The 22,108-nt window shown below is 48.1% G+C and overlaps 1 protein-coding gene across 2 annotated transcripts; it reads left to right on the top strand.

The window, feature by feature from the left end:
* The first annotated feature begins 2,973 nt into the window (after positions 1–2,973).
* LOC110192331 (thymosin beta-15A homolog) lies at positions 2,974–5,848 on the top strand. Of its 2 annotated transcripts, none has more exons than XM_020963430.2 (3): positions 2,974–3,270; positions 4,772–4,876; positions 5,380–5,848. In XM_020963430.2, the coding sequence occupies exons 2-3, from the start codon at positions 4,777–4,779 to the stop codon at positions 5,415–5,417; spliced, it is 138 nt and encodes a 45-aa protein (XP_020819089.1). In that variant the 5' UTR covers positions 2,974–3,270; positions 4,772–4,776; the 3' UTR covers positions 5,418–5,848. The 2 variants fall into 2 exon arrangements, with proteins under 2 accessions (XP_020819089.1, XP_020819090.1); XM_020963431.2 differs by lacking the exon at positions 2,974–3,270 and adding an exon at positions 3,672–3,755.
* The last annotated feature ends 16,260 nt before the right edge of the window (positions 5,849–22,108 follow it).

Consider the following 22,108-nt stretch of genomic DNA (forward strand, 5'->3'; position numbering starts at 1 on the left):
CATGCGAATACATCCCAATCACCATCTAAGGGTGTGATCACCTGTGGAGAGACACTCCCTGCCACCATCATCATTAAAGAAGGTTCGACATCAAATCCTTAGTCAAAAGCTTAGCATCATCAATGGAGGTGGTTTTATCAGTGGAAATGACACTCAAGAAGATTATTACCATCTGCTTTGCCATTGCACCCTAAGGAGCATTGGGCCTTTCCATGTGCCCTGCTGCTGAAATCCCCTCCATATGTTGTCTCCCTTAATTAGAACAAAAGCAAGGATTTGTCCTGCTTTTCTATATCTCCAAAGCACAATGCTTGGAACATAGTAAGTGCTTAATAGAAGTTTTTGCATTCATTCATTCATTCATTCATTCATTCATTTTCTCATTCATTCATTCAGCCCATCATTTCAGGAATTGCTAAGCTCCCTTCCAGCTCTGACGGTCTAGGAGTCTACTGTTTTGCTTTTAAATCCCCAGTGCCTAGCACAGTGCCTGGTACCTTTGGCCCTCATACTAAATACTGATCGAAGTCACAGCCTGCCCAGGAGTAAATAGCTGGCTTCCAATTTGATTTCTTTGCAGTAGGCACTGGGTGGCGCTGTGTCGAAAGGTTTCCACCTACCATCCCTTGACTTTTGATGATTGTGTCCAGATGTTTCTTTGGCAGGTGCTATTCCCTTCCTCATGGAAGAAGAAACATCCCACTCCTTAGTCCATTTCACAGTCTCTCATGTCATGGTGATTAGGCTTTTATTTTTCATTGAATTTTATTTTCTCCCCAATCCCCCGAAAAGATAAAGAAAGCCCTTGTAACAAATATTCATTCAAGCAAGACAGATTCCCTATATTGTCTGTGTCCAAACATGTGTGTCTCATTCTACATTGTAAGCCCATCATCACTCTGTCAGGAGGTGGGTAGCCTGCTGCATCATACGTCCTCTAGAATCATGGTAGATCACTTAGTCTTTCAAAACTGTTCATTTTTACAATGTTGACATAGTTTAAATTGTTCTCCTTGTCTGCTCATTTCACTGTGCATTAGTTCATGCAACTCTTCCCAGATGTCTCTGAAACCATCTCTTTCATCATTTCTTATGGCACAATAGTATTCCATTACATTCATATCCCCTAATTTGTTCAGCCATTCCACAGTGGATGGGCACCCTGCCTCCTTAGCTTTCAGTCTGTGACCACTAAAAAAACCAAAACAAAACAAACAAACAAAAAAACCTGCTGTAAGTGTACTTGTACATACAGGATATTTTCCTCCATGGAGTTCACTTGCTGAGGAATGCCAAATTGGTTAGCCAGCAAATGGCATAGAGCAGACTTTTTTGTCGCAGACCCCTTTGGCCATATGGTAGTGTATGGACCTCTTCTCAGAATAAGGTTTTAAAATGCATACAAAATAAAAAGTATGATATTAGAAAGGAAACCAATTACACTGAAATATAGTTATCAAAAAAATTTTTTTAAGTTCATGGACACCAGGTTAAGAGCCTATGGTAGAGAGAAACATGTGCAGGTGGGTGAGATATGTGCATGGGGAGCCTCTCCTCCTGCATCATGGCTTCCAGGCTCCCTACGGGTTTGAGGTAAGATTTTGCCCAGCAGAGAGAGAACCCTGTGAGATCACCTCCATACAGTTAAGCAGGGACAGTCCAGAGATGATCATTTGGGGGTGCAGAAATAGTGGGCCACCTGGAAGCTGGTAATTCACTAATAATTATTCTTGAAAACAACAGATAGGTGGGTGGAGTGGACAGAATTTTGGGCTTAGGGCCTGGGAGATCTGGGCTCAAGTCCTGATTCCAACACTTGCTAGCTCTGTGACCACTGGCAAATCATTTAACTTTCCAGTGCTCCTGAGAGTCTCTTAGGCTGTTAGTTACACATAAGCTGTGTTCCACATCAGAAATTGTCTACAGGGATGAAATCACAGGTCCTAGTTAAAAAAAGTTTTGAGGACTTAGTATGACCTCTTAGTTGTTGCTATGCAGCCGTACTCCCTAAATTTTGACACTGGGGCAAAGTACCCATGTCCTAGCCATAAACACCAGTGGGATCTAGGTTTGCATTAAAAGAGATGGCTTCTAGGAATAGGAAGGCAAGAGTCTTCTGTCCTCAGCAGACCCGAGTCTCGAGCAGTGTAGTTCGGCTCTGGAAAAGACAGTTTAGGAAAAGAGGAGGAGCAGCTAGACAGTGTCCAGACCAGAGGGCCATCGGGATAGTGAAGGGGATGGGTTTAAGGAAGACTGGGTGGTACATGAGAGCTGTGTTCAAGTCTTTGAGGGGCTGTCACATGGAAGGGGGCTTGGACTGACTAGGTTTGGTCCCAGAGGGCAGTACCAGAATCGGTGATGGGGGGAAGCTGCAAGAGAGGCTGGAAAAAACCTCCCCACAGTTTGAGGTGTCCCCAAGTGCCCCGGCTTGTCTCTGAGTAATCGGGCTTTTCCTCACTAGAGGTCTCCAAGCTGGCTGGCTGTATTGTGATGGAGGCTCCCTTCGGCTAGGACCCTGTGATTGTGCATGGGTGACTGTAGGATGCCTGGAAGCTCTGGATATTAGGGGAATAGGAGAGGAGCATGCTGAGTGGGGGCCACAGGGTCAGGGCACTGGAGTGGCTTTGGAGTTTAGGACTTGGGTTGGAATCGAACGACAGTACTTGAGCTTTGGGGGCAAGTGACCTGGTCTCTGGGGACCTCAGTTGCCTCTTCTATGTAAGGAGGAGGTTGGACTATATAGGAGTGGTCTCTGAGGTCCCTTCCAGCTCAGAATCTCGAATCCTATGTCCTATGTGAGGGGCTTTCAGAGGAGGACTGGACCGAGGAGAGGGGAGGGTGTGGAACTGGCCTTAAACCAGCCAGTATCAAAAACCCCTTAGCACAACTGGGGCTCGCTGGATGTTGACACAAAAGGGGGGGGAAGGGAGGGGCAGGCGGGAGGAAGGAGGCAGCTGGGCGGGGGGGGGCAAGAAGGGGCGTAGGAGGAGGCGTGGCAGGCAGTCTCGGTCCTGGGCTGTGCCGCGTGGAGTTCCTCCGGGTCACCCGAGGGGGGCAAGGCGCGCCGCCTCAGTTAATGGGATGGCGGGAGTGCGCGGGGTCCGGGCTGCGCTATAAAGCTCGTGCCCACAGCAACTCCCGCTCCAGCTCTCCTGAACCTGCCGTAGCTCTCGCTTTCTCCTCCATCGACTCGGAGGCTCGGACAGCAGCAGTAGCAGCAGCAGCAGCAGCAACAGTAACAGCAGGCACGCCAGGCACCCAGCTTAACAGGTGAGTTTGGTGGGGCCGGAACGGGCTCACTCTGCTCTGCTGGACAGCGTCCCGTGTCTCCGGCCCACCCCCCCCTCTATCCCCCCACCCCACCCCACCCTCTACCCCCCACGCCGGCGTTTGGCGCGTGCGTCCCGGGCACCGCTGGGGGGCGGAGCGCCAAGCATTGCCTGGGCGTCGTCGGCTCCCTGAGGTTCGCCTGCCCTTCGCATCGCCACCGCGGGCGGGCGACGCGCGAGCCTTGGGCAACACCATCTGAGGGGACTCGTTGGTGGGCCTGGAACCCGCTACCCGTGATGCGGCCCGGGGAGCCGACGCCGGGGCCAGCCCCGGTGCCTAGACGGGACGCGGTCTTCGGGGAGCCCGAGCCGGAACAAGAGCAGCCGGGGCCTAGCTCCGCGACCGGGGCCGGGGCCACGGCCGCGGCGGCCCGCGTGGCGCAGGCCACGAGGTTCAACGTCAGCGGCTCGCAGTTCCGAGTCAAGGTGTTGCGGGCGGGCAGGGATGGGATCAGGCAGGGGCAGGCCGGGATAAGGCTCGACGGGGCCCTTGGGAGATGAAGAGGGAGGAAAATGCGCCTCACGGATGCCCCTCCTCAACAGGCCCTTCCTTTGGGGGAGATCTCGGCCATCTCGGTTATTCCCCTCATTAATGTCTCCCCCTTGGGTGAGCAAACCCGCTTAGAGACCGCTCCTCCCTTCAGTGATTACTGTCAGTGAGCGCCTCCCTCTGTGATTCCTTCTAAGGAAGCGCCCCTTCCCTCCACCATCCTCTCAGGGGGGCTCTGCTCTCCTCCAAGATTGCCCCTCCCCCATGTAGCCGCCACTTTCTCGGCCCTCGGAGGTGAGGGTGTGGTGTGTAGATAGGCACGTGCTTTAGGCGCCATCTCGGGCTGGTTGGCAGCTGGAGCAGCTCTCTGTTAGCCCCCCCAGGTAAGCATGGTATGGGTGTGGCGGCTGCCCCTTGGAAACGTGGGGCGTGGCTGAAGCAGTTGGCCCGGCAGCCCCCACCCCTCCAGGCTGCTGCCTGCCAGGGCCCCCCTCCTCTAGGAAGATAGCTTTGCTCCATAGAGTGTTCTTCTAGGAAACCTAAGAGACTTCTTACCTTCCCAACTCCCTGAAACCATCCTTTCCTCCCCGCCATCTCTCAGAGACACAGTTAGCCACATGTCAAACTTGAAAGAGAGAGTCTAGCTCAGCAGCTTATAAAGCATGAGCCCCTTCTCCCAAAAAATCTGTAGGAAGCATAGTGATTGAAAGAATACTGTCTCTTCTTGGAGTTTTGGTTTCTTTAACCACTTCTTTACTTTTGGTTCAAAATTGCCAACAAGAACCAACATGGGTAAGGACTAACGCTTTGTCTAACAGCTACAATCTGCTTCTGCATCCCTTTTCTCTTGGAGAATTGGCTACTTTCTTTAAGGAATCCTTGAAAATGCCTACCCTGGAATAGCCCACTGCTTTGTACCAGGTAAGAATGAAAGATTTCTTATTCTTCCTAGCCAAAATGTGTGACAAACCAGACCTCTCTGAAGTGGAAAAATTTGACAAGAAAAAGCTGAAAAAGACCAGCACAGAAGAGAAGAATACTTTTCCTTCCAAGGAAAGTAAGTCCCAGACAAAGGTCATATGGGTAGTGGTGCCACAAGTCATAACTCCCCAAATTTCAACTTCCCATGTGAATCAGTGAGCTTGGAAACCCAAGTCTCCCATTCTCCTGGGGTCTGTAATTGCAAAAGCTTGGAGCTCTATTTGCCTGCTATATGTTACATCACATTTATGTAAAATCACATTTCTCTGGGGGGAAAAAAAAAAGCCAAACCTGAAGTTGTCTTCCTCATGTGGGTCATGTAAAGACTTGAGAAATTCTGGTCAATAGCATAGAAAAAAAAGGATGCTTTCATGAATTCAAGCCATTCTCTTCTTTGCTTGGTAACACTGGGAAAAAAAAAAGTGAATTTATCCCATTTAACACTACACAGTTGCATCGGTCTGGCTGAAATTGAAATCCAGAGTAAACTGTTGGCTCCCCACTGCCCAGTTTGTTGATCGCCAGGCTATCTACCCTTCTTCACCTTTTAAGCTTCCTAACTCTGTCCTTCTCTTTCAGCCATCGAACAGGAGAAGGACAATGTTCAGTCTTCCTAGGGATGGGGCGTCCCTTCCCAGCAACAGAATCGAGTGCTTCCAGAGTTTATCGTTTCGCCTTTAACAGTCTTTGTTTGCTTACTCGTTTAGTCTTTTAGGCTGCTTTCATCTCTTTACCCAGTGTTACCCAACCATCCTCCATCCTGTGCTTAGCTAAAGAGGGAGATGCTTCACGAGAGGGAAATAAGAAGGGTGTTAACAGTGCTAAAAAGTGTTAACAAAGAAAGCTTGTGAATGTGCAGACCATTTATCATATATTAGGCTTATGCCTCATTTCACTCCCTTCCTTTCCCCTCCCTGCCCCACTCCATTTGCTGTGCATTGCTTATAGGGTGATTAGTGTTTTTTCCTTGCCTCTACAATTATTAAATTTTCTTCTATACTTAATATGATATCTAATAAGAAATAAATGTTATGGATTGTGGTGGAAATCTTGTGATTAATTCTATATTCTTTTTGCTTTTAACTCAGTCATTTTGGAGTCTTTACAAGGGGGTGGAGGAGAAATGTAACTAAAAAGCATTTACTAAATGCTTTTTTATCCCCCTCCATTAGCTGTGTGCTAACAGAAATCAAGATATTCTGCATTCTCAAGAAGCTTATGTTCTAATTGAGGAGATAATACATACAGAAGAGTTCATTTTCAAAGTAGATGGGAAAGCCAGGAAATATTTAGGTTCTGCTAAGGAAAACATCAGGGAACGTAAAAGGCCTCCAAGGACCCAGAGTAACCCCAGGTGGTCCCCAGCCCAGAGAATAGTGGAACCAAGGGTCAGAGTGGAATGAGGCAATGGGGATACTTCCATCTAAGGGCGAGAGAATCAGTATCCTGCTTTTTTATGGTATCATAGATTTATAGCCGGAAGGAACCTTTCAAGTCATTGAGTCCAACCCCCTTATTTTATAGAGGAGGAAACTGAGACGTCAAAAGGGGAGGTGACTTACCACATAGCTAGAAAGTTTAAGGGTGGGATCTGAACCCAGGTTTTCCTGCTTGGAAATCCAGCACCATCCACTCCCTACACCACACTAGCACGATTGACTTGTCTGCCAGATTGGAAACTAAGTAATGTGCTTTGCATATAATGATGTCAGAGTGACCATTCCTTAGGGCAGATGGACTTCCCCTTCCCCCACCCTGAGTAGTTGCCAGTTTTGAAATAATAAAGGGGTTTCCTGAAGCTCTCCAAGTAGACTCAAGTCTACTCGAAGGCCAACTGATGACACCTCAGTACTGTCCCAACTTGATTTTCATGCCAAATATCTTGCGAACAAGTCAGGTGGGTGCTCAGAACATGAGGGTTAGTGTAAGAAAATAAGGTGTATTGGACTCAATGCATGGGCTCAAGCCTCTGGATAGGTAGGTGTTTTATAACCAGAATACATGGACGAATGGACCAGGACTGATCCAAGATGGGTGGGTGATATTGGATGAAACTAAGGCTAGAGCCAGTATGTTTGGGGGTGGGGGTAGGAAGGAGCCCTTCCATCTTCAGCTGGCTGGATTCAAAATCTCAGCAGGGGCTAGACTTCTACCTCTCCCAAGACAGGAGACACAGAAGTAGCACTGCCACTGGTATTAATATGTCTCTTTTGGTCAGAAGATGCAAAGCTCAGCAACTTGTGTCCCAGGTAGATGAAACACACCCCAGTCACAGACATTGGCTACGTTGGGAGATTTTCATTAGGGTTTCTTCTGCACTGTCATGCTAGTTATCTGTTCTGGCTATAAGATACCTGACCATCTAAAGAGTGTCTGCCCCAAGGCTGCAGAAAGGCCTGGGCCTTCCATCTTCCATACGGCCTCTCCCTGCTCCCCAACATCCCTCCTGCCTCCCCACAAACTGAATCATTCAGGGGAACTGGGGAGACAGGGAGCCAGAGACCCAGGGGGTCCTAGAGCCCAACCATGTTTTATGATCAGCAGCAGTTTGGCACATATCTATCTTATCGATTTTGCTCACTCATTAATCCACCAGTTACCCTGTTATATAGCAAGTGTCTTTGGCTGTCACTTTATGTATTGGTCCATTCATCACCTGCATTTAGAGATGTGACCTCAAGTTACCAAGGAGGGAAAAGGGGCCAGGTGTCAGGAAGAGACAATGTGTTAACTAATCCAAACCAGCAGTGAATCCACTTAGGCTTTCTAGCCCATCCTAACTTTGCTAAAGGTTTGGCATCTTCATATTGCTTCACAATGTATGTGCCTAGTGGGAGACATTGAAGTCCAGTTGGAGCCAAAGTAGTCTCAGAGTTTGAAGGGCCCTCGGGGGGCTAGTTCATATAGTGCCCCAATCCAATAGTGATCATCTTTCCTACACTCTTCAGCTATCCTACCTGATCTCAGTCAGGCTATCTTTCCTTGCCTTCTCCTAAGGTGTCTTGGCCACCATCGTGAGAGAAGGACTAGCTTTGCATATACTTGAGACAACTGGAGAAAAAGGAAGTGAGCCCAGGAAATGTGACACTTGTTAATCAGAGCTGAGAATAACTCTCCTTTTGTCTTCAGGCACACAAGCAAACCAGGTTAATTTTGTACCTTTGCAAGTTTTGTTTTGTTCCTTCTCCATCTCTGAGAATATCACCACCCCTGCAAGGGAGGGGGAACAGAGGTTAAAACCCACTCAGCTGGAAAGGGGCACATCCCCCTCGTGCGGTCTATGTGCAAGTGTCTCTTGAGGACTTGAAGACACCTGCCTCCACAGTCCTTGCCTGCCTATGCTGCCAGCACAGGAGGCCATTCTAGATGTAGACCCAGATGAAAGAGGCCAGAGAACAAGCCAATGCTGTATTTGACCTTTGTTGCTAGTTTCCAGGAATCACACTAGGGAGTGGACATTTCTCTGCTCCAAACCCAAGCATTTAGGGTCTACTCTGTCATTTCCCAGACAGACTCTGTGATTCAGCTTCAGGACTGACTTAGAGATCATGCAGGATTCCACTGCCACAGCCCTGGGATGGAGCAGCAGGAATGAGTTTCTGGGAGAAAGTTGTAGAGGGCAGAGTGGATGTGCCAACATGGTACCAGCATGTGTGCAGCACAAGGTCTCTGCCCTGGAAGATGGCCAATCAATATGTGCACCAGGGATAGCAGTCCCTGTCCCCTCCAATATGGTCCTCATGGCCACAGGCCACCTCTTACTCCAATTCCCCCTACTTCTTCTGTACAAACATATGTTAACTAAAGCACCAACATGATTGGATTGGATTTATGTCATGGGACATAGGGTATGGATGGGAGAAGACAGACACGAAAACTTGGTAAACTCCAAAGCACTTTCTAACAGATCCAGTGGGATTCTACTTGCATCATTGCTCCCTTCCCTTGGGAGGACCTGTCCTCTTGCCTGCATTCTCTGCTACGAGAGTTAAGGGCTGAGGAAGCATCCTCCAGGCCCTGAGATCCACCATCTCTTGGCTCCTACTAGGCTGAATTGAGGGTAGTGGAAAAAGATCAGTTCCTGGTGAGATGGCACATCAGAGCCTGTGGCACTGAGCTCCAGCCGGGCACCTTTGCAGGCTAAGTGGAGGCCAGTACATCAACTGTCCATTCGTTAAAAAACTTCTCCTGTTTGTTCCGGGAGTGTCCTGGAGTGGGGTTCTAATGATTCCCATTCCTAGCCATGCCCTGCTCCCATCTCCTAGCTTTCACCTGGGGTTGTTTAACCCCTCCGCCATCCAAGTTGACCCTCCAAAGTGGTACTGTTTAAAAGGCATCGCTGACAACACTAAAGCTCTCACTGCTTGCTCACCAGGGCACCAGAAGAAGGTGGGTGATTGGACTGATAGCTTTTATTTTTCTTTACCATTTCCCAATGTATTTCAATGTCTACACCTTCCCAGAGGAGGCAATATCCCATTTAAGAAAGAGTAAAAAAAAGGAGAAAGTTCAGCAAAGCCAATGAACATATCGAAAAAGTCTAACCTCAAATGCAAAGAAACAGGGAGGTGGGGGCAGGAAAGTGTCACTTCATGGCTCACCTTTGGGGCCAAGGGTGGACATTATGATTTCCCACCATGCAGTATGCAGTTTCAATTATTTTGTTCTTTTCATTTTGAAAGCCAGTTTTTCAAGGTAGTTTCTTTCTTCTACTCCTCCACCCCAGCCTTAAACACTGCCCCCCTCCCCACGACTTTGCAGCTTGTAAACAGAGGTGAAAGCCAGGTCAATTTAGCAGGTCTGAACAAGTTTCTAGTCCCATGACCTTAGTGTGCCTGGAATCATTGATACCAGAGTGCCTGGGGGCTCAAAAACTAGGTTGGCCTTACTAGTTACTAGTAGGGCTGTCTTGAGCCTTTGCTTCAGCAGAGAGACAAGGCTGGACCAGAACACTGGGGTTGGGGGGTGGGGTGGAGGAGGAGCACAGATCCCATCCCCCAAGCTTCCCATCTCCAACCGTAGAAGTCAAACCCATCAAGTGTTCTTCCTACCTGTCAGCCCAAGAGGCTCCTGCATGGAGTACAAACAAATATCTCCAATAGTGCGCATTGCCCAGGGAAACAACAAAAGTTGTAATAACTGACATTTCCACAAGGCTTTAAAGTTTTGCAAAGCACTTTATCTCATCATCTAATTAAACAAGTTAAGTCCACAAGTATTTATTAAATGCCTACTAATATGTATGCCAGGCACTGGGGATCAAAAGAAAGACAAAAAAAGACCAAACCAGTTCCTGATTTCCAGGAGCTCACAATCGGATGGACAAGAGAGCATGTAAACACCTATGGACAAACAAGATCATCGGGGGGGAAATGAGAGGGAATCCAGAAGCATGGACAGGGACCAGGAAAGGTCTCTTGCAAAAGGTGGGATTGAAGCTGAAACCTAAAGGAATTGAGAAGAGAGATCCTGGTCTTCTAACTTCCAGCTTCAAGAAAGAAGACATACAGTTCTAGAATCTCTTTAGGTCTCTGAAGGGAGAAAAAGACTCTGGAAGAAGCCAACATGTCGAGGAGCCAGCACCTTGATCATAAAGATTTCAGGGAATTCTTGGGCTGAGATTGAGGTAGCTATTATCATCCCTATTTTTTATAGCTGAGGAAGCTAAGGTTCTAGAAGGTTAAATGAATTGCCCAGGTTCATGAAGCCACCAAGTGTTCGAGGTGGGATTTGAACTCATGTTTTCCTGATTCCAAGTCTAGCACTCTGACCCCTGAGCTCCTCAGATCTCTGTCAGAAAAGGATAGGCATTGTAAAGCAAAGGGAAGGAAAGGAGAAAGGCTACGCTGGTCCAGCATCTGTCAGATAACAGGTAAAGAGATACCACCGATTATCAGGCTGGCTCTAGCCTGTACTTATGTCAGCAATTCCCAAGGAGGAAAAGGGTGACGCAATCTGCTGCAGCCACAACATACTTCCTGTGTAGCATTTTCTGTCTACTTCCCAGAATCACTAGCTGCTTAAACCTGCAAAATCTCAGAATGGAATTTCCCCAGAATACCCCCACCTTCTCTTCCTCCTCCTTAAACTGTGGCACCCAGAGAAAGGGCAGAGACAGGATTTGAACCCAGGCATTTGATCCCAAATCCCATGGAGATGGCAGTGGGGAGAACCTCGCTGGGGAGCTCCTACCCAGGAGTTACTCTTTGGTGGGGCCCCACTTCATCCCAGTTTCCTGATGTTTTCCAGCCAGTAAGTGTCTCTCTCCCTATTTCCAGGCTGTAGGCGGTGTGATGTCTACGATCACTATTAATGCTAGCTATGGGAATGACAAGAAAAAGACATTGATAGCATAAGCACAGGCAGAGAAGAAAGAAAATTATTATCTTTTGCGAATGATATGATCATTTTCTTAGAACACTCCAGGGCTAAAACAATTGAAACAATAACTTTAGCAAAGTTGTAGCAAATTAAACGAATCAACACAAACCATCAGTCTCTCTACATTTTACCAACACAAGCAGAAAGAGATAGGATCCATTTCATTCAAAATAACCACAGAAGGTATAAAATATTTGGCAGTCTACTGACTGAGCTGCACATAAGATCTATATGACTATAACTACAAAGTAATTTTATTCAAGATAGACTTAAGTAATTGGATAAATATGCGTTGTTCTCATGAGCAGGCTGAGACAATATAATAAAAACCACAAAATGACTTATTAAATACCATACCAAACTACTTGTATTATAAAATGAAACCAATGCAGCTACAATTAAAAGGGAAACAGCAAATGAGGGAAATCTTTGCAGCAAGATTTATAACTACTTTTTTGTTATAGCAAAGAATTGTTAACTATGATGCGTGAGTTTAATAGACTATTACTGCACTATAAAAAATGTTGAAAGGGATAGATTCAAAGAAACCTGGAAAAACTTTTATGAAGTAATTCAAAGTGAAGTGAGAAGAAGCGGGAGAACAATTTATACAACAACAACATTGTAAAGGAAAACTATTTTTGAAAGGCTTGAGAACTCTGATCCATGCAGCAGCACACCACAATTTCAGAGGGCTGATGAAGCAGGCTACTCCCCACCTGACAGAGTAGGTGATGAGAGCAGAATGACCAGAATAGAGTTTGGGTCATGGCTTTGCTTGACTATGCACATCTGCTGGGGCCGGGCTGGTTTTCTTTCTTTTTTTCCTGATTTTCTTGGAAAAAGAGATAAGATGCAGAGGGAGGCCATGGATAGCGTTCTCTTCATACCACCCCCCTCCACAAAAGAGAAACAAGCAGAAAGAAGGCCACAATGAATCACAGATAGTCAGGAAAGTTTCAGAAGTTACTCTGTGAAGCTTTATTTACATAATGGAAATTCACACTTTCACGTATAATTCTCTCCCATTCTACAACGAGGTGAAAATGCTCATTGTATTAGGTACTTGTTAGGTTCACAGTTGGGGAAAAAAAGGATTTAACAAAAAAAAAAAAGAAAAGAAAATAGGAGGTGAAAACAAGGCTCCTTAAGCTTCAAGCAGCACCCAGTGGAAAGAGGGCTGGATTCAGATTCCGAGGACCTGGGCTCGAATCTTCTCTCTGATATTTACTACCTGTGTTACCTTCAGAAAATCACTTCCCCTCTCCGGGCTTCTGTTTTTTCCTTTGTAAAATGAGAAGGTTGGACTATTTGACCTTAAAAGGCTTTTCCAGCTCCAGATCTAGGGTCTCATGATCCTGAACTTGACACACTTTGCGAGTTTTTCCCTTCCCAGCCTCTCTGACTCCCAAGGTCTCTGGCTTCCTAGGTCCCAGGCCCCTCCAGGGTCCCAGGCTCCCTGGTTCTATGACTCCCTCTGTCTCTAGCTGTCTGGCTCCACTTAAGTGGAGTGAGCCCATGAATGCAAAAGGCTGGGACACAGCACTTTTTTAGCATGGAAGTCAGTGTTCCCACCTCAGAATAAAGGGCGATTGACCAATAGGAAGGCAAAACCAGAAGCTGATTTCAATGCTCTGGGTCACTTTGCCCCTTCTCCTTTTCACAAGGCAGGGAAAGGGAGAGCAATGGGAGTTTGCTCCAGAGCCCGGGGGGGGGGCGGGCAGGAGTTACCCTTAGCCATGTATCAACCTGGGAAGGGAGGAAAAGAGAGAAAAAGCAGGTGCAGAAGGGGACCGAGTCATGGCCAGCAGTCCACCAGAGGCTGGGCTCTGGCTTGAGCAGAATAACACCAGGGCCAACGGTTGTCTCAGCAGGCAGTTTTCACTTTCTCGAAGGCATAGCTTTCCTAAGGGCAGAACTATCCAGTCCAAGCTAGTGAAGCTCAGAGCCAGCCTGTCCCTGGCCTCAGCACAGAAGAGACACAGAAGGCCTCCTGAGGGCTGGGTTCTGTCTGTGGGTGTGGATAAGGCACCCGAAAGACACAAGCAGATTCCCAGAATCTGATCCAGCTGCTTGGGAGAGAGCTACATAGGCAGTTTTCTGACACACAGAGAGGAATATTGACGTATTGGGATGGGCTGGTTGCATTTCTAGGGAATGTTCTGGGACCCATGTTTGCCACCAAAACGGGACACAGAGAGAACCGAGCTAAGTGATGATCACTGACATCATAGTCACTATGACCCTCAGATCCTTTTGCACATGCTGAAGGATGACTTTTTGTTCACCTTGGACAGACTGGGAGCCCCTGTTCTTGGGAGGGAGTGGCAGGCTGTACCTTGGGGCACAGGAGAGGAAGAAACATGCCAGGAATGTGATTCAGATGGGATTCCTCAAGGCCTGTTGGAACTGGAAGAGTTGAGAAATAGAGGGGAGGAGAACACAGGAATGCAGACCTTTCACTTGCAGGGGAGGATGAAGAGAGTAAGCACAGCTGTACGTGAGAGCTTTCTATGAACGTCAGCGAGGGTAAACACGCATTTGGTATATCTGATTTGTTCCTACTGCCAAACTACATTCATCTTCTTGGTTATAGAGCCATACTTGGAGTCAGGAAGATTTTGGTTCAAATCCTACCTTAGACCCTTCCTAACTCTGTGACCCTGGGTAAGTCATTCACCTGAGTCTCCATTTTGCAGTCTGAAAGCTGGGGTTACAGGTTGTTGTGAGAATCTAGTACATAAAATGCTTTGTAAACTTTGAAGTGCGATGTAAACGTCAGCTGGATCCGCTCAGGGCTTCTTCAGTTTCTCCTTGAACCAACTTGAATCAACTCCTGTTGAGTTCATTCTCTCTCTCTCAGTGCCTCTGCCCCTCAGTCTGGTGGATTAATCCTGGAGGGCTTCCCTCTGACCCTCCCTTCTCCCACTCATGCACAACTGCATTGTGCTGATTGTAGCCCCAACACTCTGGTGTCTGCTCCCTCTCCTCCATTTCCACTGCCAATACTCTGCTGCGAGCCAACCTTCTCACCCACCAGGACCCAGCTGGCAATAATCCCCAAGCAGGTCTTCCAGCCTTTTCTCTATATCCCCTCTCCAATGCATAAGGTTGCCAGAGAGACTTTCAGCCAAGATGGCTGCCTCAATGGGAGGTAGACCACCCACCTCCCGGATGTCGACTCCAGCAAAACCCTGCTGTTCCCACCTGATTGAATAATGATTGAGAAATTCAACGAGAAACAGCTTCTTTCACTCCAAAACCACACAAGAGGTCAGCCAGAAGCCCATGGGAAATAGGAAAGGGGGACACAAGCCAGCAATCTCCCAGCCTGACCAGAGACACTTGGAGCCTGCCAGGATTTGTGTCCAGAGGCAGGCAAGAGCGGAGGCTCCCACATGGTCAAAAAGCCCTAGAGTGGTAAGAAAGCTCCGGGGGGGAGGGGGTGCGGGGGGGGGGAAGGGGGCTTGGAAATCCAAGGGAGAGAGAGATAGTGACCAGAGAAGCACAGCAGCACTCAAACTGGGCCCAGGACCCATGAATGAATGAATGAATGAATGAATGAATGAATGAATGAATGAATGAATGAATGAATGAATGAATGAATGAATTTCCTGTTAACCCTGGGCTTATCCCTAGGGAAAGTGAGAGTTCTGTCCCCAGACATTTCCTCCTGGACAGTGAGCTTTTAGAAGAGAGCTAAGCTCAAGTTAAACAGGGCCCAGAGAGGTTTCCAGTACTACACAGAGAAAGAACCTCAGCTATTTCTCCACACTCAAGGCTAGAATTTCCTGAGTTGTTGTTGCTGTTGTTTTAAAATAATATTGAAGAAAGTGCATCAGCAGGCCCTTCTTTTGAGGTGTAGATGCTAGGTAGACCCCAAAATCACAATACGTGGGTCTCGCCTGAATGAATTTGACCCAAATCTTCCTTCAGCCAAAGACCAGGTTTATTACAAGATGAACCATACGGGCCAGACTCTTAAGGAATCTGAACATTAGTGATGCTCATAAGGATGAGCAGGCATGGATCTTATCCACAGCCAAGTAATTTGGGGTGACTGGAGGAGGGGCTGGAAGGAGGATCTTGAAGCTGGAGTGGCTGGGGGAGGAGTTTAGGGAGAATCCCGATGGGGAGTATCTGGGAGGTTGAATGGGGTTACCTGGGAATAGACAGTGGAGGGCTAGGCTTTATTAGGGTAACAAAGAACTGGAAGATAGGGAAGGAAGAGGTTGAATGGGGTCTGGATAAGATCAAGGATGGGAAATATAACCCAGGGCTACAGACCATGGAGGAGTAAGCTTCATTAGGGTAGCAAAAGGAGAGAGGGCCTGGGATATCCCTAGATAAGGCAGAGCCAGTTGATTAGGAATAAGAATCAGGAGACTGCTAGACTTCCTCGACCAGGTAGGTGAGTGAGTTCAAAGAAAGTTTAAGGGTTTTCTGGGGCCCTGTAGACAAATGGGACCCAAATTCTTTTTGGGGCAAGGGGCAAAGGTCTTGGCTTGGGCCCATACCCCATCCCTTCCATGACTCAGTGTCCAGAAGATCGCACTATGCTATAGAGACCAGGGGGTCAGGAGGCTTGGCTTCTTTCCTGGCTTTTCCCTAACTAGCTGTGTAATCCTAAACAAGTCACTTCCTCTTACTGGGCCTTGGTTTTTCTATCTATAAGGGGAGGAGGTTGGGCTGGACGGCCTCAAAGGTGCCATCGCAGCTCTGGTATTATGATTCTCTGCCTTGAACAAGGAGGTAGGGAAGAGGGGAATGGGGAAAGGAGAGAAAGGGAGATGAATGAGAAGGGAGCAGAGGGGGCTGAGTGATAATATAATGAAATGTCCTGCGGCCTGGACAGGCTTCCTGCTCTGAGAGAGAATCTTCCAGGGAAACCGTCCACCTGCCCAATTCCTTACCTGCTTTCCAGGCCTAATGTATAGGCTTGAGGTTATGGGCCCTTCTGGCCTGGGCAGAGCTGCTGTGCCCAGTATTGGCATCTTTCTCCAAGGTTCAGCTCTATGCCTCAAGGTGGCTTTGGAGCTGTGCCCCCTCCCTCCCTTTTCCATTGTTCCTGCTGCCTGTTTTGTTGTGGGCATGAACTTACCATGACTCTCTCCAGCTGCTCAGACAGGGCCAAGGTTTGCTTGGACCTGTTATGGGCTGGCTGGGTCCTTGACCCTCTGAGTTCATTGTCTTCGAAGAGGGTAGATTTTGGAGAAAGGAATGTCTGGAACCCAAACAAGGAGTCACTACCTTGGGGAGGGGAGTTTATATGGTGGGAAGGCCTGGCTGTATTCTGGCTCTTGTGTGTCTCTGTTGGACCAGAGCAAGGTTTCTCAGAAAGGGGTCAAAGTGACCGTCTCAATGACCCCCAATACTTTGAATGTTGGCATGACTGTAAGCTCTCTGAGGGCAGAGATGGTATCTTACATTTTTCTCGTCAAGTGGAGCACAGTTCTAGAAATGTTGTAGGCACTCAACGAAGACTCACTGAAACTGAGTGAATTTAGCTTTGCTGATTTCATGATCCCATCATGTACATGTATGAACATATACAAAATAAATACAAGGTCATTGATGGGAGGAGGATGGAGGGAGAGAGCCTTATATAAAAGATAGGACTTGAGCTGAACTTTGAAATCTTGGAATTCTAAAGCAGAGGTGACTAGGGAGGACCAAGGCACAGGGACCAGCCTGTACAGAGGTTTGGAGATGGGAGATGGGATGTTGTGTGTGGATGACATAAGAATTCTGTTCTCTACATCATCAGTGTCCCTCCCCGTCACCAAGGCTGTTCCCAACATCTCCACTAATGCCCCCACCCCCAGCCCCACCCTACTCTGTCTATGCTCCTGTCAAAAGACTTTCTAGTTATAGCTTTGCCTCATGCAAGGTGTTGCTTTGGGCCCATTTCTGTTTGTTCTGTCAACTACAGTACTAACAGTGGACAATGGCTGAGAAAACTCTGTGTGTGTGTGTGTGTGTGTGTGTGTGTGTGTGTGTGTGTATGTATAGGGGTGCTATGAGAGGAAATATCCACATCTCTCTCTCTCTAACTCAGAGATTTGAAAACACAGTGGGAGCTACTGAGGGATATAGTGGGGAACAAAATGAGCAGTCCTCATGCACTGCCCTCTTGACCTTCCCCTTCTCCTCTGAAGAGTCAGCCCCCATATAGGGCACACGACCCACAGGGACTCAGGGCCTAGGGGCCACTGCCTTTTAACTCTCTCATCCAAAGGATTTACAACTGATTTAAACCACCAAACCCAGGAGAGACTGGCAAGAAATTGTGGTGCCTTTCCCTCAAATCAAGCAATTGAACAAACAACCAAGTGTGGACAACTTTGCTCTCCTATCTGGGAAGGGGAGAAGGGGCCTAGGCTTAGTTGGGTGTGAATGATTTCTCCTTGCTTGCTGCTCACTAGGCAGCCTTTAAAAGGGGTGGCTGAAAGCCAAAGAGTTCTCTGGCCCAGGCAGACAGCTATTGAGAAAGGCCGACGTGCTGCCTGGCTGTGGCCTTTCTTCCCCGCAGACACAGCCCTGGGAACCCTTCTGTTGGCAGACAGCCTACCACGGAGCAATTTCATTAGCAGTGTCTGAAATGGTCTCTTTGTAGAATTCATCTCTTGTCTTTGCTACTGAAGCTCAATGAGAGTTTCAAGGTGAGGCATATGCCCAGGGCTTAGTGCCCTCATCCTATAGTGGAGGAAGGTCATGCAAAGTCTTACACTTGTGGCTTTCCTCGGCAGCAGTGAAGGTGCAGGAGGAGGTCCTTGGCCTATCTGCTAGCTTGTCTGGCAGGATGGCAATAGGCTGTTCCCCAATGGAGAGATGCTTCCTGACTGGCAGGAAGCACAGGAATGGTACCTTCACCCTTGAGGGCCCTGGTAGTCCAACCAATACCTGATCAAGAGTCCCCTGGTCAACAGGAGGCAGTGTGCTGGCTTCAAAGACTTGCTCCCTGCGAGACCTTGGACAGGCCCTCTCCACACTTCCATTTCCTCCTCTGCAAAAATGATGGGCTGGACTAGTTCAGAGGGGCTTAATCTTGGGCCCACAGATAGCTCCATGAATTTAGAAGAAAAAAATGATATCTTTTATGTTCTCTGACCTCTACTGGAAATTTTGCATGTTCTTCAGTTATGAATGTAGGCAACAAATATGATTCTGAGCAGGAATGCATCACTGCCCAAGGTGGGGCTCATGATACTCAGAAAGGGGAAGATCTCCTGGACCAGAGGTGGAGCTAGGGGAATAGTGGCAGTAGGGATGAGAGTCCCTCTGGCAGCCTTATGCTACAGTTCTGCTACATACAAGGCACTGTGCCCTCAGGGAGCTTACACTCTACTTGGTGGGGATACAAGGTACACACAGATAAATATTTGGTGGTTGAAGCACTAATAACTGGGGGAGAATCTGGAAAAAAGAAAACCCTCATATAGAAAGTGGTCCTTGAGGTGAGCCCTGAAGCAATTTACAGACTCCCAGAGGCAGAGATGAGGAAGGACAAGTCTCTCTTTTCTGGGGAGAGGCGGGGGATGCTGGGTGGAGAATGCTGCAGACACTGGCCAACATGCTCACTTTATTGGTTGACTTGGCTTAAATGGTTTATTGCCTTTGTCACTGTTACCAGGGAAGTTTCACTGGGTAGGTGGGGGATGGAGGGGATATTATTGTTGTTCAGCCATTTTCAGTCATGTCCAACTCTTTGGGACCCCATTTGGGGTTTTCTTGGCAAAGATACTGGAGTAGTTTACCATTTCCTTCTCCAGCTCATTTTATAGATAAGGAAACTGAGGCAGAGTGAAGTGACTTGCCCAGGGTCACACAGCTAGTAAGTGTCTGAACTCAGGAAGACTCATCTTCCTGACTCCAGGCCCAGCACTCTGTGCACTATGGCGCCTCCTAGAGGCCCGTAGAGGGGCCATATCTAGAAGCAATTGTAACAAAACAAAAGGCACCCAGGGAAGGATAAGGAAAGGAGGGAAGAACCCCAAATACCAATGGGTGGCAGTTACAAAGAGACCACTTTAGGTCGATGGCTGGAAAACTGTCCTAGGAATCAGAGCTCACCCAAATTGGGATGGGCCGCTCACAACCAAGTGTCATCCTCGACTGCTCACTCTTACCCCTCATCACCCAGGCAGGAAATGATGAGTTTATGGCTAAAAACTGTTCATGTTTCTCTCCTCTGACCCTGTCTCCACCCTAGTGCAGGCCCTCATCACCTCCCACCTGAACCACTGAAAGAGCTGCTGGGGGGGGGGGGTGTTGTCTGCCTGCCTCAAGTCTTTCCCCACTTCAGTCCATCCTCCACTCAAGGCAACCTTCCTAAAGTGCACTCCCTTATTCCACAAACTCTAATGGCTGCCTACGACCTCCAGCACCACATATGAAATCCACTGTTAGGTAGCCAAAGCCCTTCCCAGCTGGCCCACACAGCTGAGGTCCAAGGCCACCCACGGTAAATGGCAGAGCTCGGCTCTTTGACCTCAGCCTCTAACTCCAGTGCTCACTGGACTGCACCCGAGAAGGGTACCTCAATATTTATGAAATATCTAGGCAGGCACAGCCCCCATTCAGTCCAGGATACTTACCAATTCACTCGGAATACTCTTTATAATCTCTCTATGGCTCAGGCCCTCACCCTGAATCTCACTGGGGAAAATCAGAATTGGGCTCCCTAAGGGCTGACTTTCCACCTCCTGCCACCAAACCAAGGTTTCTAAGAATTTAGAAGACCAATGTCAGTTCTGTCTTCCAGGCTAAACAGCCTCAATTTACTTAACGTGTCATATGGTTCCCTGGGCCAGCTGAAAGGGACTATAGCTAGTATGTGGCCCAACTCCTTCATTTCATGGTCGAGGAGCCTGAGGCCCAGAGAAGGGAAGGTCCCCTTCACCCCAAAGTCCAGTAGGCCCTGTCCTACTCATCTGGATGCTTTCCAGCTTCTGGACACCACTGACTAGGTTGCTTGGGAGTGAACACACTATTCTGGATGTGGTATGCTCAGGACAGAGGCCAGGAGGACCATGAACTCCTGTGATCTATACACCATAAAGCTCAAGGTTGTATTAGTAAAACAGCTGAACACCTTGTCCTGCCTCTTCCTTCACCCCCTCCCCAGCAGGTCTGTGCTTTCCCTCACTGGAGGGGGCCCTCTCCTCTTCCCAATTCTCTTCTCTTATACCGCAAGCTGCTCCTCCTCTGAATGTCCTTATTGCGGTTGAAGGGACCCCACTAACCTTCCAGGTGGCCAGTTTCATAGCTCCAGTGGCACCCTTGACTCCTCATTCGCCCTCACCCTCTACAGCCAATGAGTTGCCAAACCCTGCCCTTCTACCTCCATGACATCTCACATGGACCTCCTCTACTTCTAGGCCCCCTCCTTAGTTCAAGCCTTCATCAGCTTTTACCAAGATTGGAGCAAAGGTCTCCCACTGTGTCTCCCTGCCTCGAGTCTCTCCCCACTCCAGTCCATCCTCCACATAGTTGCCAAAATCGGACCATGTCACTCTCTTACTCAATAAACTCCAGCGGCCCCCTCCTGCCTCTAGGACACACTACAAACTCCTCTGTTTTATAATGTGCCTTTATAATGTGGCTGCAATCTCTCTTTCCAGCCTCATGGTACATGGTCCCCCTTCTCACACTCTGTGATTCAGCCAAACTGACCTCTCTGTTCCTGGCTCTCCAGGGCCCAGATCTATGCCTTTGCACTGGCTGTCCCCAATCCTGGAAGGTACTGCCTCCTCACCTTGGCCTCCCAGAATCCCTCTCTTCCTTTAAGATGCAGCTCAAGCACTGCCTTGTCCACGCAGCCTTTCCTGTTCCCCCAAGCCCTCTCTCTGTTCCTCTCAATAAGCAATTATGAAACTCTTACTTACCTATTGCGTGCCGGGGCACTGTGCTAAAAACACTGGGGATACAAAGAAAGGCAAAAACACAGTCTGCCCTCAAGGAGCTCACATTCTAATGGGGAAGACAACATTCAAACACCTGTGTACACACCCAGATCCATACCAGGTAAACAGGAGGCAGTCACAGAGGGAAGGTGCTCACATTAAGGGGGATCTACTTGTTGTCTCCCTCTATTACATTTGTAAGCTCCTTGAGGGCAGGGCTTGGTTTTTCTTTTTCTTTTTTCTTTTTTTTGCCCTTGTATTTCCAAGTGTCTAGTACAGTGCCTGGCCCACGAGAGGTGCTTTAAAATGCTGCTGATTGATTCTTTCTTTACCACTGCTATCTCTAGAACTGTCCTAGCTGGATTTATGTGCCCTTGGGGTGCCCAGGGCAGGCACGGTTCACAGCCTCCTCCCCCAAGTATCTAGCCCTTGCAGGAAAAAGCCACCCCTGTAAGAACTTGGATGAACACAGCCCCCTTTCTCCTCCCTCCCACAAAGGGGGAGCCAAGAAGGTGGAGCTGGATTCTCATTTTGATAAGCCAGAGGGGCCAAGACTGTTCCCTTTATTTATCCATTCAAAGCCTGACCACAGAAAGAATTCTTCATCTCCCTTTTGGATTTAATGACTCCACTCTCCCCTAACTTGCTCTCTTTTTCCAGGAGGCCATGTTTAATGTTCCTTTTGAACGTGTAGCCTCAGACTAGACCTAGAGAAGCAGTAAGTGTATTGTCATCTATGGCCTAGGAGACACTCCCTCTTCCTCACCTCCAATGCTTAGAGTGCTTGGCTCAAGGCTCAGGAGGGGCGGGAAGCCTTTCGTTGTCATGGCCTCCTCCTATAACCATCATGACAATCGATGGAGCTCTTATTTCCCCTAGTAGAATGTAAGTTCTTTGAGGGCAGGAGCTGGTTTTCATTCCCTCTTGGCTTACCCAGAGCCTAGCACATAGTAGGTGCCTGATAAATGCTTGTTGGGTTCATGGAGAGCAGCTGGGAGAAAATATTAACAAAGTTATAATAC

This window comes from Phascolarctos cinereus, unplaced genomic scaffold (genome assembly GCF_003287225.1).
Source record: "Phascolarctos cinereus isolate Bilbo 61053 unplaced genomic scaffold, phaCin_HiC Scaffold_8;HRSCAF=390, whole genome shotgun sequence".
Taxonomy (NCBI): domain Eukaryota; kingdom Metazoa; phylum Chordata; class Mammalia; order Diprotodontia; family Phascolarctidae; genus Phascolarctos; species Phascolarctos cinereus.

Bases quoted from the DNA above. Each gene is read 5' to 3' on its own strand.
- LOC110192331 (XM_020963430.2), top strand. From the start codon at position 4,777: ATGTGTGACAAACCAGACCTCTCTGAAGTGGAAAAATTTGACAAGAAA. The intron at 4,877-5,379 runs GTAAGTCCCAGA...CTTCTCTTTCAG, and splicing joins TACTTTTCCTTCCAAGGAAA to CCATCGAACAGGAGAAGGAC.